Source organism: Oncorhynchus mykiss, chromosome 28 (genome assembly GCF_013265735.2).
Source record: "Oncorhynchus mykiss isolate Arlee chromosome 28, USDA_OmykA_1.1, whole genome shotgun sequence".
In the NCBI taxonomy this organism is placed as follows: Eukaryota; Metazoa; Chordata; class Actinopteri; order Salmoniformes; family Salmonidae; genus Oncorhynchus; species Oncorhynchus mykiss.
In genome coordinates this window covers 30,099,315-30,120,845 of record NC_048592.1, presented here as the reverse complement: position 1 = coordinate 30,120,845, position 21,531 = coordinate 30,099,315, and the positions used below count along the sequence as shown (strand labels likewise).

General features: G+C 38.2%; 1 protein-coding gene across 1 annotated transcript; it reads left to right on the top strand.

Annotated features, from left to right (window-relative positions):
• Positions 1-5,861: 5,861 nt before the first annotated feature.
• Positions 5,862-20,205, top strand: LOC110508906 (gamma-interferon-inducible lysosomal thiol reductase). Its single transcript, XM_021589807.2, has 7 exons — positions 5,862-6,121; positions 6,910-7,098; positions 7,243-7,317; positions 7,551-7,640; positions 7,928-8,080; positions 18,007-18,075; positions 19,664-20,205. The coding sequence occupies exons 1-7, from the start codon at positions 6,005-6,007 to the stop codon at positions 19,733-19,735; spliced, it is 765 nt and encodes a 254-aa protein (XP_021445482.2). The 5' UTR covers positions 5,862-6,004; the 3' UTR covers positions 19,736-20,205.
• Positions 20,206-21,531: the final 1,326 nt, after the last annotated feature.

The following is a 21,531-nucleotide window of genomic DNA, read 5'->3' as shown; positions in this document are numbered from 1 at the left end:
CACACCAGGACAGACGAGGGGGAACAGAGGGGTAAATACACACCAGGACAGACGAGGGGGAACAGAGGGTTAAATACACACCAGGACAGATGAGGGGGAACAGAGGGTTAAATACACACCAGGACAGACGAGGGGGAACAGAGGGTTAAATACACACCAGGACAGATGAGGGGGAACAGAGGGGTAAATACACACCAGGACAGACGAGGGGGAACAGAGGGGTAAATACACACCAGGACAGACACGCACCAGGACATGAGGGGGAACAGAGGGGTAAATACACACCAGGACAGACACGCACCAGGACATGAGGGGGAACAGAGGGGTAAATACACACCAGGACAGACACGCACCAGGACATGAGGGGGAACAGAGGGGTAAATACACACCAGGACAGACACGCACCAGGACATGAGGGGGAACAGAGGGGTAAATACACACCAGGACAGACACGCACCAGGACATGAGGGGGAACAGAGGGGTAAATACACACCAGGACAGACACGCACCAGGACATGAGGGGGAACAGAGTGGTAAATACACACCAGGACAGACATGCACCAGGACATGAGGGGGAACAGAGGGTTAAATACACACCAGGACAGACGAGGGGGAACAGAGGGTTAAATACACACCAGGACAGACGTGCACAAGCACTTACAATAAACAATCACCCACAAGGACATGAGGAGGAACAGAGGGTTAAATACACACCAGGACAGACGAGGGGGAACAGAGGAGTAAATACACACCAGGACAGACGAGGAGGAACAGAGGGGTAAATACACACCAGGACATGAGGGGGAACAGAGGGTTAAATACACACCAGGACATATGAGGGGGAACAGAGGGTTAAATACACACCAGGACAGACGAGGGGGAACAGAGGGGTAAATACACACCAGGACAGACGAGGGGGAACAGAGGGTTAAATACACACCAGGACAGACGAGGGGGAACAGAGGGTTAAATACACACCAGGACATGAGGGGGAACAGAGGGTTAAATACACACCAGGACAGACGAGGGGGAACAGAGGGTTAAATACACACCAGGACATGAGGGGGAACAGAGGGTTAAATACACACCAGGACAGACGAGGGGGAACAGAGGGGTAAATACACACCAGGACAGACGAGGGGGAACAGAGGGGTAAATACACACCAGGACAGACGAGGGGGAACAGAGGGGTAAATACACACCAGGAAAGACGAGGGGGAACAGAGGGAAAAAATACACACCAGGACAGCCGTGCACAAGGACATGGGGGGGAACAGAGAGGTAAATACACACCAGGACAGACGAGCACAAGGACATGAGGGGGAACAGAGGGGTAAATACACACCAGGACAGACGTGCACAAGCACTTACAATAAACAAATCACCCACAAGGATATGAGGGGGAACAGAGGGTTAAATACACAATATGTAATTGATGGGATTGGAACCAGGTGTGATGGAAGACAAGACAAGACAAAACCAAAGGAAAATGAAAAGAGGATCAGCGATGGCTAGAAGGTCGGTGACCTCGACTGCCGAACGCCGCCCGAACAAAGAGAGGGACCAACTTCGGCGAGAGTCGTGACACCACCACTTTATTTTAAGAATGTGAAATGTCAGAATAATAGTAGAGAGAATAATTTATTTCAGCTTTTATTTCTTTCATCACATTCTCAGTGGGTCAGAAGTTTACATACACTCAATTAGTATTTGGTAGCATCGCCTTTAAATTGTTTAACTTGGGTCAAACATTTTGGTAGCCTTCCTCAAGCTTCCCACAATAAGTTGGGTGAATTTTGGCCCATTCCTCCTGACTGAGTTGGTGTAACTGAGTCAGGTTTATAGGCCTCCTTGCTCTCACATGCTTTTTCAGTTCTGCCCACAAATTTTCGATGGGATTGAGGTCAGGGCTTTGTGATGGCCACTCCAATACCTTGACTTTGTTGTCCTTAAGCATTTTGCCACAACTTTGGAAGTATGCTTGGTGTCATTGTCCATTCGGAAGACCCATTTGCGACCAAGCTTTAACTTTAACTGATGTCTTGAGATGTTGCTTCAATATATCCACATAATTTTTCTCCCTCATGATGCCATCTATTTTGTGAAGTGCACTAGTCCCTCCTGCAGCAAAACACCCCCACAACCTGATGCTGCCACCCTTGTGCTTCACGGTTGGGATGGTGTTCTTTGACTTGCAAGCCTCCCCCTTTTTCCTCCAAACAAATGGTCATTATGGCCAAACAGTTTGATCTTTGTCCCCATGTGCAGTTGCAAACCGTAGTCTGGCTTTTTATGGTGGGTTTGGAACAGTTGCTTCTTCCTTGCTGAGCGGCCTTTCAGGTTATGTCGATATAGGACTCGTTTTTACTCTGGATATAGATAATTTTGTACCTGTTTCCTCCAGCATCTTCACAAGGTCCTTTGCTGTTGTTCTGGGATTGATTTGCACTTTCGCACCAAAGTGTGTTCATCTCTAGGAGACAGAATGCATCTCCTTCCTGAGCGGTATGACGGCTGCATGGTCCCATGGTGTTTATACTTGTGTCCTATTGTTTGTACAGATGAACATGGTACCTTCAGGCATTTAGAAATTGCTCCCAAGGATGAACCAGACTTGTGGAGGTCTACAATTATTTTTCTGAGGTCTTGGCTGATTTATTTTGATTTTCCCATGATGTCAAGCAAAGAGGCACTGAGTTTGAAGGTCAGCCTTGAAATTCATCCACAGGAGACCTCCAATTGACTCAAATTATGTCAATTAGCCCATGAGAAGCTTCTAAAGCCATGACATCATTTTCTGGAATGTTCCAAGTTGTTTAAAGGCACAGTCATCTTAGTGTATGTAAACTTCTGACCCACTGGAATTGTGATACAGTGAATTATAAGTGAAATAATCTGTCTGTAAACAATTGTTGGAAAAATTAATTTTGTCATGCACAAAGTAGATGTCCTAACCCACTTCCCAAAACTCTAGTTTGTTAACAAGAAATTTGTGGAGTGGTCGAAAAAAACGTTTTTATGACTCCAACCTAAGTGTATGTAAACTTCTGACTTCTACTGTATATAGGGAAGGTAATCAGGGAGGTGATGGAGTCCAGCTGAGTCTGATGACTTGCTGGTGCACGTAACGATGGTGTGCGCCATAACAAGCAGCCTGGTGACCTAGAGGCCAGAGAGGGAGTATACGTGACACTCGTAAATAGAATAAGAACTATAACTAATTCAAAATCAAACATTTAGCTGTTACTGTAGCTGGGCAATTTGTTGTATTTCGAGGCTTAAAATAAAGCGAAGATGTTTTGTGGTTGGAATTGCAGTATGTATTTAGTTAGTTTGAGATTTTAGGGTTAGGGTTAGACTGGACAAACAAAAAATGGTTGCTAAGCAACCAAATACCAATGTGTTTTTGGGAGAGGAAAAGAGTGATAGTACCAATATTTTGATAATCATTGTGATTGGAGGATAGCTGTGAGGGTTATCGAATCAGGATCAGGATCTCCTTGAGCTCATTAATGAGAGAATGTTCATATTTGAAGATGGCAAATGACAAGCAGTGGAAAGGAGTGGCATCTTAGCTATACACTGAGTGTACAAAACATTAGGAACACCTTCCTAATATCAAGTTGGACCCCCCTTTTGCCCTCAGAACAGCCTCAATTCGTCCGGGCATGGACTCTACAAGGTGTCGAAAGTGTTCCACAGGGATGCTGGCCCATGTTGACTCCAATGCGTCCCACAGTTGTGTCAAATTGGCTGGATATCCTTTGGGTGGTGGACCATTCTTGATACACACAGGAAACTGTTGGCTTGAAAAACCCAGCAGCGTTACAGTTCTTGACACACTCAAACTGGTGCGCCTGGCACCTACTACCATACCCTGTTCAAAGGCACTTCAATCTTTTGTCTTGCCCATTCATCCTCTGAATCGCACACATACACAATCCATGTCTCAATTGTCTCAAGGCTTAAACATCATTATTTAACCTGTCTCCTCCCCTTAATATAGACTGATTGAAGTGGATTTAACAAGTGACATCAATAAGGGATCATAGCTTCCACCTGGATTCACCTGGCCAGTCTCTCATGGAAAGAGCAGGTGTGCCTAATGTTTTGTACACTCAGTGTATTGAGAATTAAGATATGCCTACAGAAAGCTGAGACCCTCCTCTCTTTGACAGGGCCAAGGGGACTAAGCTTCCAAAGCTGTGTTTTTCCTATGATTGCATTTTGAAATGTTATACAATCATAAAGCATTTTTCTCTCAGGCACATGGGTGGAGAGGAGAGTGGCTCGCTCACCACAGCAGCAGGCCCCAGCGACGGCACAGGCACAGGGGCCAGGCAGACACTTTCATTACAGGAATCATGTGTATAATGCACTTCACAGTTTGACCAAATCATGGTTTTAGCCGCCCAGAAATAGGAAGTTTTGAGTGAGGTGACAATGTAGAATATGCTCTTTCTACATTTATAGGCACTTTTTTTTTTTTTCGTTTCATGATCCTTGCTGTCTAACTGATGACAGAGTTGGAGCAGATCTCTTTCATGATGCTGCGTTTTATTTTGAATGTGAGTTTGTGCGACCTCAACTCAGCATATCAGAAAACCGGGCTGACCATCTTGGTAGTGGGGCCGGCCGTTGCCCACTGATCAGCCAAAGGCTCATTATAGACTAGTATAACAGCCAAATTGCGCAAAAATAATAATAGTAAAAAAAAATCTGAACAGGTCCATGGGCCGCCAGTCATGTCACCTTTCTCATTGTTTAATTTTGACAGAATAGTTTTTTTGTGTGTGTGTCAATTTCGACCAGCCCATCCAACTAAGAAATGGTCCAGCCCATCTGGGATTTGCCATAATTGCCAAATGGGTAATCTGCCCCTGCTCTTACCTGTACATCTCACGCTTTCTCCACATCAGTCCCTTACAGTAATGTAGCAATGTAAAGGGTGCCTTGATGTGAATATGGCTGTGTTTAGACAAGCAGCCAGAGACAGATTTTTTCCCCACTAATTGGTCTTTTGACCAATCAGATCAGCTCTGAAAAATAACTGACGGGAAAAGATCTGATGTGATTCTTAAAATAAAAAAATCTGAATTGGGTGTCTGTCTAAACACTGCCTATCAAGAACAATATCTATCTGGTTAAAGCCTGCAGGTATCATGCTTTACAACTTGTAATAATAAGCATGTACATGTATGAGCATCCGCCTTTGTAATATATTATCAAATGTATTAGAATTAAGCCTCCCGAGGAGGTGTGGTATATGGCCAATATACCAGGCTAAGGGCTGCTCTTATCGGAGTGCCTGGTTACAGCCCTTAGCCTGGTATATTGGCCACACTGTATACCAAAAAATATTGGCCATATACCACAAACCCCAGAGGTGCCTTTTTTTTAAATTAAAAACTGGTTACCAATGTAATTAGACTAGTAAAAATATTATTTTGTCATACCCCTGGTATATGGTCTGAAATACAACGGCTTTCAGCCAATCAGCATTCAGGGCGAGCCCACCCGGTTTATAATAAGGCTTGTAAAATGTTATGTCTCTATGTACAGTATCAACTTTTAAACTTTTTTCAGAACGTCTGGTAGGCTTTAAATAAGTAGTAGGGTACAGTCAGGATAAGAGACTATTATAATACATTATAACCAGGGCATACGTGCCTGACAATACATTTTGCATCATAATGAATATCTGCTTTGCCACAATAAACACCAATAAGAGTTGGATGAAACAAAGTTAAACAAATACCTCCAGGTAGATAACAAATCGTGACAATATAATCAATATCAAGACAATCTTGATATGATACAATGTAACGCAAACTTTGCCGGTGTTTAGTGACGCTATTAGTGGTCACATGACTGAGAACCAATCGTAAAATCGAAAATATATTTTCTTAGTTAGAGGGTACCGTGATATACTTTGAATCACTAAATATATTTGAGTAGATTTACTGACTGTGGCCAGTGTCTGTCGTCTTGTGCTGAAGGGAAGATGAAGGGTATTATTCTGTTTACACTTTTGACCATCTGGTCAAATGTAGATTGCAAGTCTTGCTCATATTCTCCATCGCAGTGGTGTACCTCTTTGGACTCAGCCATCGAATGTGGGGTAAAATAAGTTTACTTGACGAGTTTCTTGTCGTAATTAAATGTGTGCAATGTTTTGGTAGCACATTGACTTAAACTGTGTGTTGTGGTTGTATCGATGTAATTGGGCAACACGTTACAACGGGTGAGAACGATATATTCGTAGCCTGTGTCTTAGATTTGTTTTTGTGTGTTTTGATTGGTCAGGGGAAAGTGATCTCCGATCACCACTGAAGAGGCAACTGGGCAATTCCTTGGTAACACCAAGACAAAATACCAAACAAAAACCATTGATTTCAAAGTTTAACAAACCATACAACTCTATGCACAATGACTAATTTTAAAATTTTTCCCAGAACATTTTACAAAAACACATTTACAGATACAAAGTTTGGTAACAGAATAAAACAGCAAGATTTTTGTTGTTATGTATCTTGTTCAAAGTTTTCATTGTCCATAGTTGGGTTGGTGTAACTTTGAAGTCAATGGTTTTTGTTTGGCATACATTTTAAAGTGATAAATCTCAGCATAATTCCGTTGCTGTGGAACTGCCCAACTTTTACTTCAGTAGAGAATGAGGAAGAGAATGAGAAAAATGTATGTTTGTACATTAAAAATAATATTAAAATAGAATATCAACACCCATAATTGTCTCTACAGATTCTGCTTGACATATAGACCCTATTTAGGCCTAAAAATTCAACCATACTGTGTGTGTTTGTTAACTTGTGTTGCTTTACTGTAAAGGCAACACAAATACACAGCACAAGAAACAGGTTATCAATTGAGTCTTTATTTTTGTTGTGGCAGGTTCTGAAGCAGTGCCTGGAAACCAATGCCACCAAGCCCAACACGCTGGAGCAGTCAGTTCAGGTGGAGTTGTATTATGAGAGTCTGTGCCCAGCATGCCGCTACTTCCTCACCTCACAGCTCTTACCCACATGGACCATGCTGCAGGACGCCATGAGTGTCACGCTGGTGCCCTATGGAAATGCAGAAGTATGTACACTAGGCTAGAGACGATGACTATCATCTCATGACTCTTGCTTTGATTTTGGATATAATACTTGGATGTCGTTATCAGTGAATAGAGTTGAGGAATGTTGTGTTTAGTCAAAGTCATTTCTGTTTGTCTCACTACAGGAATCTTTTGATGGGAAGAAGTATCAGTTCACCTGCCAGCACGGCGAAGAAGAGTGTCTTGGCAACATGATCGAGGTGAGATTTTGGTAATGCTTTATTTTACATTCTACCAGGTAGTTATTTATTATTTATTAGAACAGTAATTACTGATTAATTGCCTAGCAATTACACTCATTGATGCATCACTAAAGTACCAGAAAGTATTTATGTCACCATATAGTTTCTTAGTTACTACCATGTAAATACCAGGTAATACCAGCTTGAACTGGGCTGAAACATGTGTTTTTTCCCTCTCTCTCTCTCATCAGACCTGCATATTGAATGTGACAGGAAGTAACGCCTTCCAGATAATCTACTGCATGGAGGCCTCCACTGATGTGGTTAAAGCAGGCGAGAAGGTGAGTGACATTAACTCTTACCTTCTCTCTATCTACACAAAACCATGAAAAGACCCTACCTCAAACAATATACAACACCCCCTATTTGTATTCTAATACCCTTGAGAAATACGAACAAAAAGTATATAGAATGGAATTAGTTTTTGTGCTTGATGATATGCTCTGCTCACATAAGATAGTGTAAGGGTATGGCTGGAGGGAAATATGAGATATGACTGGATGGCATTGTAAATATGAGGATACTTGGAAATAGTGAAGAGTGTTCTGACCACCTCTTCCCTTGACAGTGTGTGGAGCTCTATGACCCAACCACCAAGTGGGACAGCATCATGACCTGTGTGAAGGGAGACCAGGGGAATCAGCTAATGCATCAGAATGCAGTGAAGACTGGTGCCCTGAAGCCAACCCACAACTATGTGCCTTGGATTGTCATAAATGGGGTAAGTTCTCTGAGGCAAAATATTTGTGTTTCTTGTGTCTGCATTGCATTTAATACTTTGTGTTAACTCTATTACAAACCACTACGAGTAAGGTATGTTAACTGTATTACAAACCACTACGAGTAAGGTATGTTAACTGTATTACAAACCACTACGAGTAAGGTATGTTAACTGTATTACAAACCACTACGAGTAAGGTATGTTACCTGTATTACAAACCACTACGAGTAAGGTATGTTAACTGTATTACAAACCACTACGAGTAAGGTATGTTAACTGTATTACAAACCACTACGAGTAAGGTATGTTAACTGTATTACAAACCACTACGAGTAAGGTATGTTAACTGTATTACAAACCACTATGAGTAAGGTATGTTAACTGTATTACAAACCACTACGAGTAAGGTATGTTAACTGTATTACAAACCACTACGAGTAAGGTATGTTAACTCTATTACAAACCACTATGAGTAAGGTATGTTAACTGTATTACAAACCACTACGAGTAAGGTATGTTAACTCTATTACAAACCACTACGAGTAAGGTATGTTAACTGTATTACAAACCACTACGAGTAAGGTATGTTACCTGTATTACAAACCACTACGAGTAAGGTATGTTAACTCTATTACAAACCACTACGAGTAAGGTATGTTAACTCTATTACAAACCACTACGAGTAAGGTATGTTAACTCTATTACAAACCACTACGAGTAAGGTATGTTAACTCTATTACAAACCACTACGAGTAAGGTATGTTAACTGTATTACAAACCACTATGAGTAAGGTATGTTAACTCTATTACAAACCACTATGAGTAAGGTATGTTAACTGTATTACAAACCACTATGAGTAAGGTATGTTACCTGTATTACAAACCACTATGAGTAAGGTATGTTATCTGTATTACAAACCACTATGAGTAAGGTATGTTAACTCTATTACAAACCACTATGAGTAAGGTATGTTAACTGTATTACAAACCACTATGAGTAAGGTATGTTACCTGTATTACAAACCACTATGAGTAAGGTATGTTAACTCTATTACAAACCACTATGAGTAAGGTATGTTAACTGTATTACAAACCACTATGAGTAAGGTATGTTAACTCTATTACAAACCACTATGAGTAAGGTATGTTAACTGTATTACAAACCACTATGAGTAAGGTATGTTAACTGTATTACAAACCACTACGAGTAAGGTATGTTAACTGTATTACAAACCACTACGAGTAAGGTATGTTAACTGTATTACAAACCACTATGAGTAAGGTATGTTAACTGTATTACAAACCACTATGAGTAAGGTATGTTACCTGTATTACAAACCACTACGAGTAAGGTATGTTAACTGTATTACAAACCACTACGAGTAAGGTATGTTAACTGTATTACAAACCACTACGAGTAAGGTATGTTAACTCTATTACAAACCACTACGAGTAAGGTATGTTAACTCTATTACAAACCACTACGACTAAGGTATGTTAACTGTATTACAAACCACTACGAGTAAGGCATGTTAACTCTATTACAAACCACTACGAGTAAGGTATGTTAACTGTATTACAAACCACTACGAGTAAGGTATGTTAACTCTATTACAAACCACTACGAGTAAGGTATGTTAACTGTATTACAAACCACTACGAGTAAGGTATGTTAACTGTATTACAAACCACTACGAGTAAGGTATGTTAACTCTATTACAAACCACTATGAGTAAGGTATGTTAACTGTATTACAAACCACTACGAGTAAGGTATGTTAACTGTATTACAAACCACTACGAGTAAGGTATGTTAACTGTATTACAAACCACTACGAGTAAGGTATGTTAACTCTATTACAAACCACTACGAGTAAGGTATGTTAACTGTATTACAAACCACTACGAGTAAGGTATGTTAACTCTATTACAAACCACTATGAGTAAGGTATGTTAACTGTATTACAAACCACTACGAGTAAGGTATGTTAACTGTATTACAAACCACTACGAGTAAGGTATGTTAACTGTATTACAAACCACTACGAGTAAGGTATGTTAACTGTATTACAAACCACTACGAGTAAGGTATGTTAACTGTATTACAAACCACTACGAGTAAGGTATGTTAACTGTATTACAAACCACTATGAGTAAGGTATGTTAACTCTATTACAAACCACTACGAGTAAGGTATGTTACCTGTATTACAAACCACTATGAGTAAGGTATGTTAACTGTATTACAAACCACTACGAGTAAGGTATGTTAACTGTATTACAAACCACTACGAGTAAGGTATGTTACCTGTATTACAAACCACTACGAGTAAGGTATGTTAACTCTATTACAAACCACTACGAGTAAGGTATGTTAACTCTATTACAAACCACTACGAGTAAGGTATGTTAACTGTATTACAAACCACTACGAGTAAGGTATGTTAACTCTATTACAAACCACTACGAGTAAGGTATGTTAACTCTATTACAAACCACTATGAGTAAGGTATGTTAACTGTATTACAAACCACTACGAGTAAGGTATGTTAACTGTATTACAAACCACTACGAGTAAGGTATGTTAACTCTATTACAAACCACTACGAGTAAGGTATGTTACCTGTATTACAAACCACTAAGAGTAAGGTATGTTAACTGTATTACAAACCACTACGAGTAAGGTATGTTAACTGTATTACAAACCACTATGAGTAAGGTATGTTAACTGTATTACAAACCACTACGAGTAAGGTATGTTAACTGTATTACAAACCACTACGACTAAGGTATGTTAACTGTATTACAAACCACTACGAGTAAGGCATGTTAACTCTATTACAAACCACTACGAGTAAGGTATGTTAACTGTATTACAAACCACTACGAGTAAGGTATGTTAACTCTATTACAAACCACTACGAGTAAGGTATGTTAACTGTATTACAAACCACTACGAGTAAGGTATGTTAACTGTATTACAAACCACTACGAGTAAGGTATGTTAACTCTATTACAAACCACTATGAGTAAGGTATGTTAACTGTATTACAAACCACTACGAGTAAGGTATGTTAACTCTATTACAAACCACTATGAGTAAGGTATGTTAACTGTATTACAAACCACTACGAGTAAGGTATGTTAACTCTATTACAAACCACTACGAGTAAGGTATGTTAACTGTATTACAAACCACTACGAGTAAGGTATGTTACCTGTATTACAAACCACTACGAGTAAGGTATGTTAACTCTATTACAAACCACTACGAGTAAGGTATGTTAACTGTATTACAAACCACTACGAGTAAGGTATGTTAACTCTATTACAAACCACTACGAGTAAGGTATGTTAACTCTATTACAAACCACTACGAGTAAGGTATGTTAACTGTATTACAAACCACTATGAGTAAGGTATGTTAACTCTATTACAAACCACTATGAGTAAGGTATGTTAACTGTATTACAAACCACTATGAGTAAGGTATGTTACCTGTATTACAAACCACTATGAGTAAGGTATGTTATCTGTATTACAAACCACTATGAGTAAGGTATGTTAACTCTATTACAAACCACTATGAGTAAGGTATGTTAACTGTATTACAAACCACTATGAGTAAGGTATGTTACCTGTATTACAAACCACTATGAGTAAGGTATGTTAACTCTATTACAAACCACTATGAGTAAGGTATGTTAACTGTATTACAAACCACTATGAGTAAGGTATGTTAACTCTATTACAAACCACTATGAGTAAGGTATGTTAACTGTATTACAAACCACTATGAGTAAGGTATGTTAACTGTATTACAAACCACTACGAGTAAGGTATGTTAACTGTATTACAAACCACTACGAGTAAGGTATGTTAACTGTATTACAAACCACTATGAGTAAGGTATGTTAACTGTATTACAAACCACTATGAGTAAGGTATGTTACCTGTATTACAAACCACTACGAGTAAGGTATGTTAACTGTATTACAAACCACTACGAGTAAGGTATGTTAACTGTATTACAAACCACTACGAGTAAGGTATGTTAACTCTATTACAAACCACTACGAGTAAGGTATGTTAACTCTATTACAAACCACTACGACTAAGGTATGTTAACTGTATTACAAACCACTACGAGTAAGGCATGTTAACTCTATTACAAACCACTACGAGTAAGGTATGTTAACTGTATTACAAACCACTACGAGTAAGGTATGTTAACTCTATTACAAACCACTACGAGTAAGGTATGTTAACTGTATTACAAACCACTACGAGTAAGGTATGTTAACTGTATTACAAACCACTACGAGTAAGGTATGTTAACTCTATTACAAACCACTATGAGTAAGGTATGTTAACTGTATTACAAACCACTACGAGTAAGGTATGTTAACTGTATTACAAACCACTACGAGTAAGGTATGTTAACTGTATTACAAACCACTACGAGTAAGGTATGTTAACTCTATTACAAACCACTACGAGTAAGGTATGTTAACTGTATTACAAACCACTACGAGTAAGGTATGTTAACTGTATTACAAACCACTACGAGTAAGGTATGTTAACTCTATTACAAACCACTATGAGTAAGGTATGTTAACTGTATTACAAACCACTACGAGTAAGGTATGTTAACTGTATTACAAACCACTACGAGTAAGGTATGTTAACTGTATTACAAACCACTACGAGTAAGGTATGTTAACTGTATTACAAACCACTACGAGTAAGGTATGTTAACTGTATTACAAACCACTACGAGTAAGGTATGTTAACTGTATTACAAACCACTATGAGTAAGGTATGTTAACTCTATTACAAACCACTACGAGTAAGGTATGTTACCTGTATTACAAACCACTATGAGTAAGGTATGTTAACTGTATTACAAACCACTATGAGTAAGGTATGTTACCTGTATTACAAACCACTACGAGTAAGGTATGTTAACTGTATTACAAACCACTACGAGTAAGGTATGTTAACTGTATTACAAACCACTACGAGTAAGGTATGTTAACTCTATTACAAACCACTACGAGTAAGGTATGTTAACTCTATTACAAACCACTACGACTAAGGTATGTTAACTGTATTACAAACCACTACGAGTAAGGCATGTTAACTCTATTACAAACCACTACGAGTAAGGTATGTTAACTGTATTACAAACCACTACGAGTAAGGTATGTTAACTCTATTACAAACCACTACGAGTAAGGTATGTTAACTGTATTACAAACCACTACGAGTAAGGTATGTTAACTGTATTACAAACCACTACGAGTAAGGTATGTTAACTCTATTACAAACCACTATGAGTAAGGTATGTTAACTGTATTACAAACCACTACGAGTAAGGTATGTTAACTGTATTACAAACCACTACGAGTAAGGTATGTTAACTGTATTACAAACCACTACGAGTAAGGTATGTTAACTCTATTACAAACCACTACGAGTAAGGTATGTTAACTGTATTACAAACCACTACGAGTAAGGTATGTTAACTGTATTACAAACCACTACGAGTAAGGTATGTTAACTCTATTACAAACCACTATGAGTAAGGTATGTTAACTGTATTACAAACCACTACGAGTAAGGTATGTTAACTGTATTACAAACCACTACGAGTAAGGTATGTTAACTGTATTACAAACCACTACGAGTAAGGTATGTTAACTGTATTACAAACCACTACGAGTAAGGTATGTTAACTGTATTACAAACCACTACGAGTAAGGTATGTTAACTGTATTACAAACCACTATGAGTAAGGTATGTTAACTCTATTACAAACCACTACGAGTAAGGTATGTTACCTGTATTACAAACCACTATGAGTAAGGTATGTTAACTGTATTACAAACCACTACGAGTAAGGTATGTTAACTGTATTACAAACCACTACGAGTAAGGTATGTTACCTGTATTACAAACCACTACGAGTAAGGTATGTTAACTCTATTACAAACCACTACGAGTAAGGTATGTTAACTCTATTACAAACCACTACGAGTAAGGTATGTTAACTCTATTACAAACCACTATGAGTAAGGTATGTTAACTGTATTACAAACCACTACGAGTAAGGTATGTTAACTGTATTACAAACCACTACGAGTAAGGTATGTTAACTCTATTACAAACCACTACGAGTAAGGTATGTTACCTGTATTACAAACCACTAAGAGTAAGGTATGTTAACTGTATTACAAACCACTATGAGTAAGGTATGTTAACTGTATTACAAACCACTATGAGTAAGGTATGTTAACTGTATTACAAACCACTACGAGTAAGGTATGTTAACTGTATTACAAACCACTACGACTAAGGTATGTTAACTGTATTACAAACCACTACGAGTAAGGCATGTTAACTCTATTACAAACCACTACGAGTAAGGTATGTTAACTGTATTACAAACCACTACGAGTAAGGTATGTTAACTCTATTACAAACCACTACGAGTAAGGTATGTTAACTGTATTACAAACCACTACGAGTAAGGTATGTTAACTGTATTACAAACCACTACGAGTAAGGTATGTTAACTCTATTACAAACCACTATGAGTAAGGTATGTTAACTGTATTACAAACCACTACGAGTAAGGTATGTTAACTGTATTACAAACCACTACGAGTAAGGTATGTTAACTGTATTACAAACCACTACGAGTAAGGTATGTTAACTCTATTACAAACCACTACGAGTAAGGTATGTTAACTGTATTACAAACCACTACGAGTAAGGTATGTTAACTGTATTACAAACCACTACGAGTAAGGTATGTTAACTCTATTACAAACCACTATGAGTAAGGTATGTTAACTGTATTACAAACCACTACGAGTAAGGTATGTTAACTGTATTACAAACCACTACGAGTAAGGTATGTTAACTGTATTACAAACCACTACGAGTAAGGTATGTTAACTGTATTACAAACCACTACGAGTAAGGTATGTTAACTCTATTACAAACCACTATGAGTAAGGTATGTTAACTGTATTACAAACCACTACGAGTAAGGTATGTTAACTGTATTACAAACCACTACGAGTAAGGTATGTTAACTGTATTACAAACCACTACGAGTAAGGTATGTTAACTCTATTACAAACCACTACGAGTAAGGTATGTTAACTGTATTACAAACCACTACGAGTAAGGTATGTTAACTGTATTACAAACCACTACGAGTAAGGTATGTTAACTCTATTACAAACCACTATGAGTAAGGTATGTTAACTGTATTACAAACCACTACGAGTAAGGTATGTTAACTGTATTACAAACCACTACGAGTAAGGTATGTTAACTGTATTACAAACCACTACGAGTAAGGTATGTTAACTGTATTACAAACCACTACGAGTAAGGTATGTTAACTGTATTACAAACCACTACGAGTAAGGTATGTTAACTGTATTACAAACCACTATGAGTAAGGTATGTTAACTCTATTACAAACCACTACGAGTAAGGTATGTTACCTGTATTACAAACCACTATGAGTAAGGTATGTTAACTGTATTACAAACCACTACGAGTAAGGTATGTTAACTGTATTACAAACCACTACGAGTAAGGTATGTTACCTGTATTACAAACCACTACGAGTAAGGTATGTTAACTCTATTACAAACCACTACGAGTAAGGTATGTTAACTCTATTACAAACCACTACGAGTAAGGTATGTTAACTGTATTACAAACCACTACGAGTAAGGTATGTTAACTCTATTACAAACCACTACGAGTAAGGTATGTTAACTCTATTACAAACCACTATGAGTAAGGTATGTTAACTGTATTACAAACCACTACGAGTAAGGTATGTTAACTGTATTACAAACCACTACGAGTAAGGTATGTTAACTCTATTACAAACCACTACGAGTAAGGTATGTTAACTCTATTACAAACCACTACGAGTAAGGTATGTTAACTGTATTACAAACCACTACGAGTAAGGTATGTTAACTGTATTACAAACCACTACGAGTAAGGTATGTTAACTCTATTACAAACCACTACGAGTAAGGTATGTTACCTGTATTACAAACCACTAAGAGTAAGGTATGTTAACTGTATTACAAACCACTATGAGTAAGGTATGTTAACTGTATTACAAACCACTATGAGTAAGGTATGTTAACTGTATTACAAACCACTACGAGTAAGGTATGTTAACTGTATTACAAACCACTACGAGTAAGGTATGTTAACTCTATTACAAACCACTACGAGTAAGGTATGTTAACTGTATTACAAACCACTACGAGTAAGGTATGTTAACTCACAAACCACTACGAGTAAGGTATGTTAACTGTATTACAAACCACTACGAGTAAGGTATGTTACCTGTATTACAAACCACTATGAGTAAGGTATGTTAACTGTATTACAAACCACTATGAGTAAGGTATGTTAACTCTATTACAAACCACTATGAGTAAGGTATGTTAACTCTATTACAAACCACTATGAGTAAGGTATGTTAACTGTATTACAAACCACTACGAGTAAGGTATGTTAACTGTATTACAAACCACTACGAGTAAGGTATGTTAACTCTATTACAAACCACTACGAGTAAGGTATGTTAACTCTATTACAAACCACTACGAGTAAGGTATGTTAACTCTATTACAAACCACTACGAACGAGTAAGGTATGTTAACTCTATTACAAACCACTACGAGTAAGGTATGTTAACTCTATTACAAACCACTACGAGTAAGGTATGTTAACTCTATTACAAAACCACTACGAGTAAGGTATGTTAACTGTATTACAAACCACTACGAGTAAGGTATGTTAACTCTATTACAAACCGCTACGAGTAAGGTATGTTAACTGTATTACAAACCACTACGAGTAAGGTATGTTAACTGTATTACAAACCACTACGAGTAAGGTATGTTAATAACTCTATTACAAACCACTACGAGTAAGGTATGTTAACTGTATTACAAACCACTACGAGTAAGGTATGTTAACTCACAAACCACTACGAGTAAGGTATGTTAACTGTATTACAAACCACTACGAGTAAGGTATGTTACCTGTATTACAAACCACTATGAGTAAGGTATGTTAACTGTATTACAAACCACTACGAGTAAGGTATGTTAACTGTATTACAAACCACTACGAGTAAGGTATGTTACCTGTATTACAAACCACTATGAGTAAGGTATGTTAACTGTATTACAAACCACTACGAGTAAGGTATGTTAACTCTATTACAAACCACTACGAGTAAGGTATGTTAACTCTATTACAAACCACTACGAGTAAGGTATGTTAACTCTATTACAAACCACTACGAGTAAGGTATGTTAACTCTATTACAAACCACTACGAGTAAGGTATGTTACCTGTATTACAAACCACTATGAGTAAGGTATGTTAACTCTATTACAAACCACTATGAGTAAGGTATGTTAACTGTATTACAAACCACTACGAGTAAGGTATGTTAACTGTATTACAAACCACTACGAGTAAGGTATGTTAACTCTATTACAAACCACTACGAGTAAGGTATGTTAACTCTATTACAAACCACTACGAGTAAGGTATGTTAACTCTATTACAAACCACTACGAACGAGTAAGGTATGTTAACTCTATTACAAACCACTACGAGTAAGGTATGTTAACTCTATTACAAACCACTATGAGTAAGGTATGTTAACTCTATTACAAAACCACTACGAGTAAGGTATGTTAACTGTATTACAAACCACTACGAGTAAGGTATGTTAACTCTATTACAAACCGCTACGAGTAAGGTATGTTAACTGTATTACAAACCACTACGAGTAAGGTATTTTACCACTCAACAACGTTTATTGCCTCGATTGTTATAGTAATGTGGAAACTTTTCTCAGGAGCACACAGAAGAACTTCAGGACAAAGCAATGTCTTCGCTCTTCGCTCTGGTCTGCAGCATGTACAAGGTAAGTTTTGGCCCGCCCAAAAACACCATTCCAATATTAACAGTATAATGTCTTATCCATCCATTATTCGTTCCTTGTTTCTATGCATCTTTTTTCCTGTCTATAGAAACCACTGCGTATAGAATAGCCTTTACATATACTGTACCATTGATGGTAGGACAGTACCTGATGAAGTTGATATTTCTTGACGCCTTACTCCATCAAACCTTTTTCTGAGTCAAGATCACTTTCGCAGTCAAAAAGCAAGAGGAGATCTACCACCCAGATTTTTTTAAAGACAGACTTTAAAAAATGTAACATTCACCTAATAAAACAGTTCTCTAGGAAGGCGGTTTGTGCAGTATGCCTATTAGCCTACATTATCTCAGTACATTGGCTGCACAGTATCTCTGGCCTGCCAATATTGTTCTTCCATATAATATTTCAAAACCCAAGCTTTGATAACAAAATAGATCAGTTGTTGTATGACTTGCGAGGCACAGCTGAGCAAAAATGGAAATAATTATATTTTTTATTTTACTGGACTGATGGTACCTGTATCTGATGGTCATGGTGCTTTCAAGACAACTGGGAACTCTGGGAAAAAAATGAGGTCAAAAATGAGGTCAAATCATGACACCAGTTGTTTTGAACACGGCATTAGTCTCAGCGGACATAGGGAGAGAGCAACAGAGGGTCCGCCTCTCACTGTCCCTGAGCTCTCCTTTATTTCCCCCGGTGAGACTGACCAGAGAGAGTGGACCTGATGGCAAAACTCAAGTCGCACCGCATCTGCACAAATCCATGTTGTTCCTATGACCAGAGAAAGTGAAATATTCCTCAATATTAAAAAAGACACAAAGAGCTGCTGATAATAATAATATTAATAAAAACGCAGGGCTATCGATACACTTATCTACTAATTCATTGCAGCTGCAGCACAAGTGGAAGTAGGGATAAGCGCATTTTATGTATTGTAATTGTGTTGAATAAAAACAGTGTTGACAGTGCTGAATAAAAACTTAGACATGAACTCACTCAAAATTCTTCTTATTCTTTGACAGTCACTCTCTGGTCCTGGTTTTAAAAGTTATTACATCTAATGTAGGCTAGTTGCCTTTCAAACTTCGCTGTGGCCAGGGTCGTGGAAGCTGTAGGAACGGTGATTTGAGCTATCCGATTTGCCAGCACAGTATGCGACCTCAGTTTAGCCACAGACCTCCTGGTCCGCAGGGCAGGTGGAGCTTGTCTTTTCAGACAAATGAAATGGTTCAAAATGGGAACACTTCACCTGCCCAGTGTGCAGGACTTGTGAATCAAATGCAACACCAATAATATACATAAAGGACAGCAAGCCTTAATCGCTTTTCTACAGAAATGTTTGGTGATGGACTAGGATCGCGATCAACCGGTTGGTGACCACTGCACTAGAGTGTGTTTGGTGATGGACTAGGATCGCGATCGACCGGTTGGTGACCACTGCACTAGAGTGTGTTTGGTGATGGACTAGGGTCACGATCGACCGGTTTGTGACCACTGCACTAGAGTGTGCTGTAGGAATAAGAAAGATAGTCCTTTGATTTCTGTTCTCTGTCACATTCTCCTTTAGGGGTCCAAGCCTGAGGCCTGTAGTACGGCTCTGATGAAACGACACAGAAGTTACAGTTACCATGACGAGTAAACCATCTACGTCTCAACACTGCGCTATACTGCCATGTGCCTCTGTGTTTGATTGCTAAATATGGATGGTAAATGCCACCTTAAAAATGTGTGGTATCAATAATGTTTTAACGCTATCAATGTATTTTAAAAAAAATCTGGTTTAACTATCAATATTACACAATTATTCAAAAATCAAGAAAATGGACGTCATGTACTGTTTCATTGCTCAATGAATGAGCTGTGTGGAATGAGATGTGTGGAATGAGCTGTGTGGAATGAGCTGTGTGGAATGAGATGTGTGGAATGAGCCTTTGTGGAATGAGCTGTGTGGAATGAGCTGTGTGGAATGAGCTGTGTGGAATGAGCTGTGTGGAATAAGCTCTCTGATAGCAATCCATTTTTTATAAAGTGAGGAAGTTTCACTAGCCTTTGTAAATGAATATTGGGGATGTAATGAATACGAAATGAAAGTAAACTACTTTAAAAGGACTTGGTCTTTCTTTATTAAATCTGCGTTTTATGTTGAATGTGAGTTTTTATCCTATTAGATCAGATATTTACTTTTTTGACAGGCACTGTGGGGATGAATACCTTTTTGAGTGAGTGCTCTAACAGTAGAAGGCTTTGTCGTGGTTGTCATGGTTCTGCATAGCTTCACTGAGTCTTGCCTAGGGGAGACCACAGACAAACCAGTGACATAGCAAGCCTCTTCCCTGGCGGGTTTAATAGGACTGTCTGTGCTGCTTTCAGTGCTGTTAAAGAGACGTGTTCTCCCTTGTTATACTGCTGATTAAGGGTCATGTCCTTCAACATAATTTGGTCTGTCTATTGGAGCACGATGTAAAAATGTAAGATCGAAAGTATGACGGCTACAAGATTTCAAGCTGTCTGATTTTTCTTTGGTTGCATTTCTTAATCAAAAACGAAATAATGGAAGAATGAATATCCTACTCACAGACCTTACACACGGATCTAAAGCTGAAGATGCTGGTGCTGTGTAGACGCTATCTAGTTTTGGATGGATGCACCATTTTTATTGAGCTGTTTGGTTATCCAAAAACATCATAATCTTTCACTATGGATTATGGTCCCAGTGTGGATTTTCTAATCGGTGTCTTTCTAATCAAATCAGAAATATGACCTTTGCACCTGTTCTATGCATTGTGCTTCTAATGTGATTTATGGAAGATGACATAGTAGCCTGTCAGTGGAGGCTGGTGGGAGGAATTATAGCAGGATGGGCTCATTGTAATGGCTTGAATGGAATAAATGGAGCAGAGTCAAACATATGGAAAACATGTGTTTGACTCGGTTCCATGAATTCCCTTGCAGGCATTACGATGAGCCCTTCCTCCTATAACTCCTCCCACCAGCCTCCTCCGTAGCCTATTCTTAGAAGGTTACAGTATGTCAAAACAATTCAATGTATTTAGAGATATAATTTGTCAAGTCACTTTTCTATCATACTACTTCTTTGATTAATCAGAATTCCACATAAATGATGAGGGATCTTGTGCTTCAGCTGAATTGTTTTTTTGTTCAGCATTGGGGAGTATGATGTCCTCAAACTCCTCGCTATTATGCATTTGACACCAATGCTATGTATAAACCCTAGATGAGTTAGGGGAAGCTGCTTTGAAGCCAAAGAGACTGCCAAGAGTGTGCAAAGCTGTCATCAAGGCAAAGGGTGGCTACTTTAAAGAATCTCAAATATATTTAGATTTGTTTAACACTTTTTGTTTACTACATGATTCCATATGTGTTATTTCTTAGTGTCGATGTCTTCACTAGCTTTCTACAATGTAGAAAATAAGA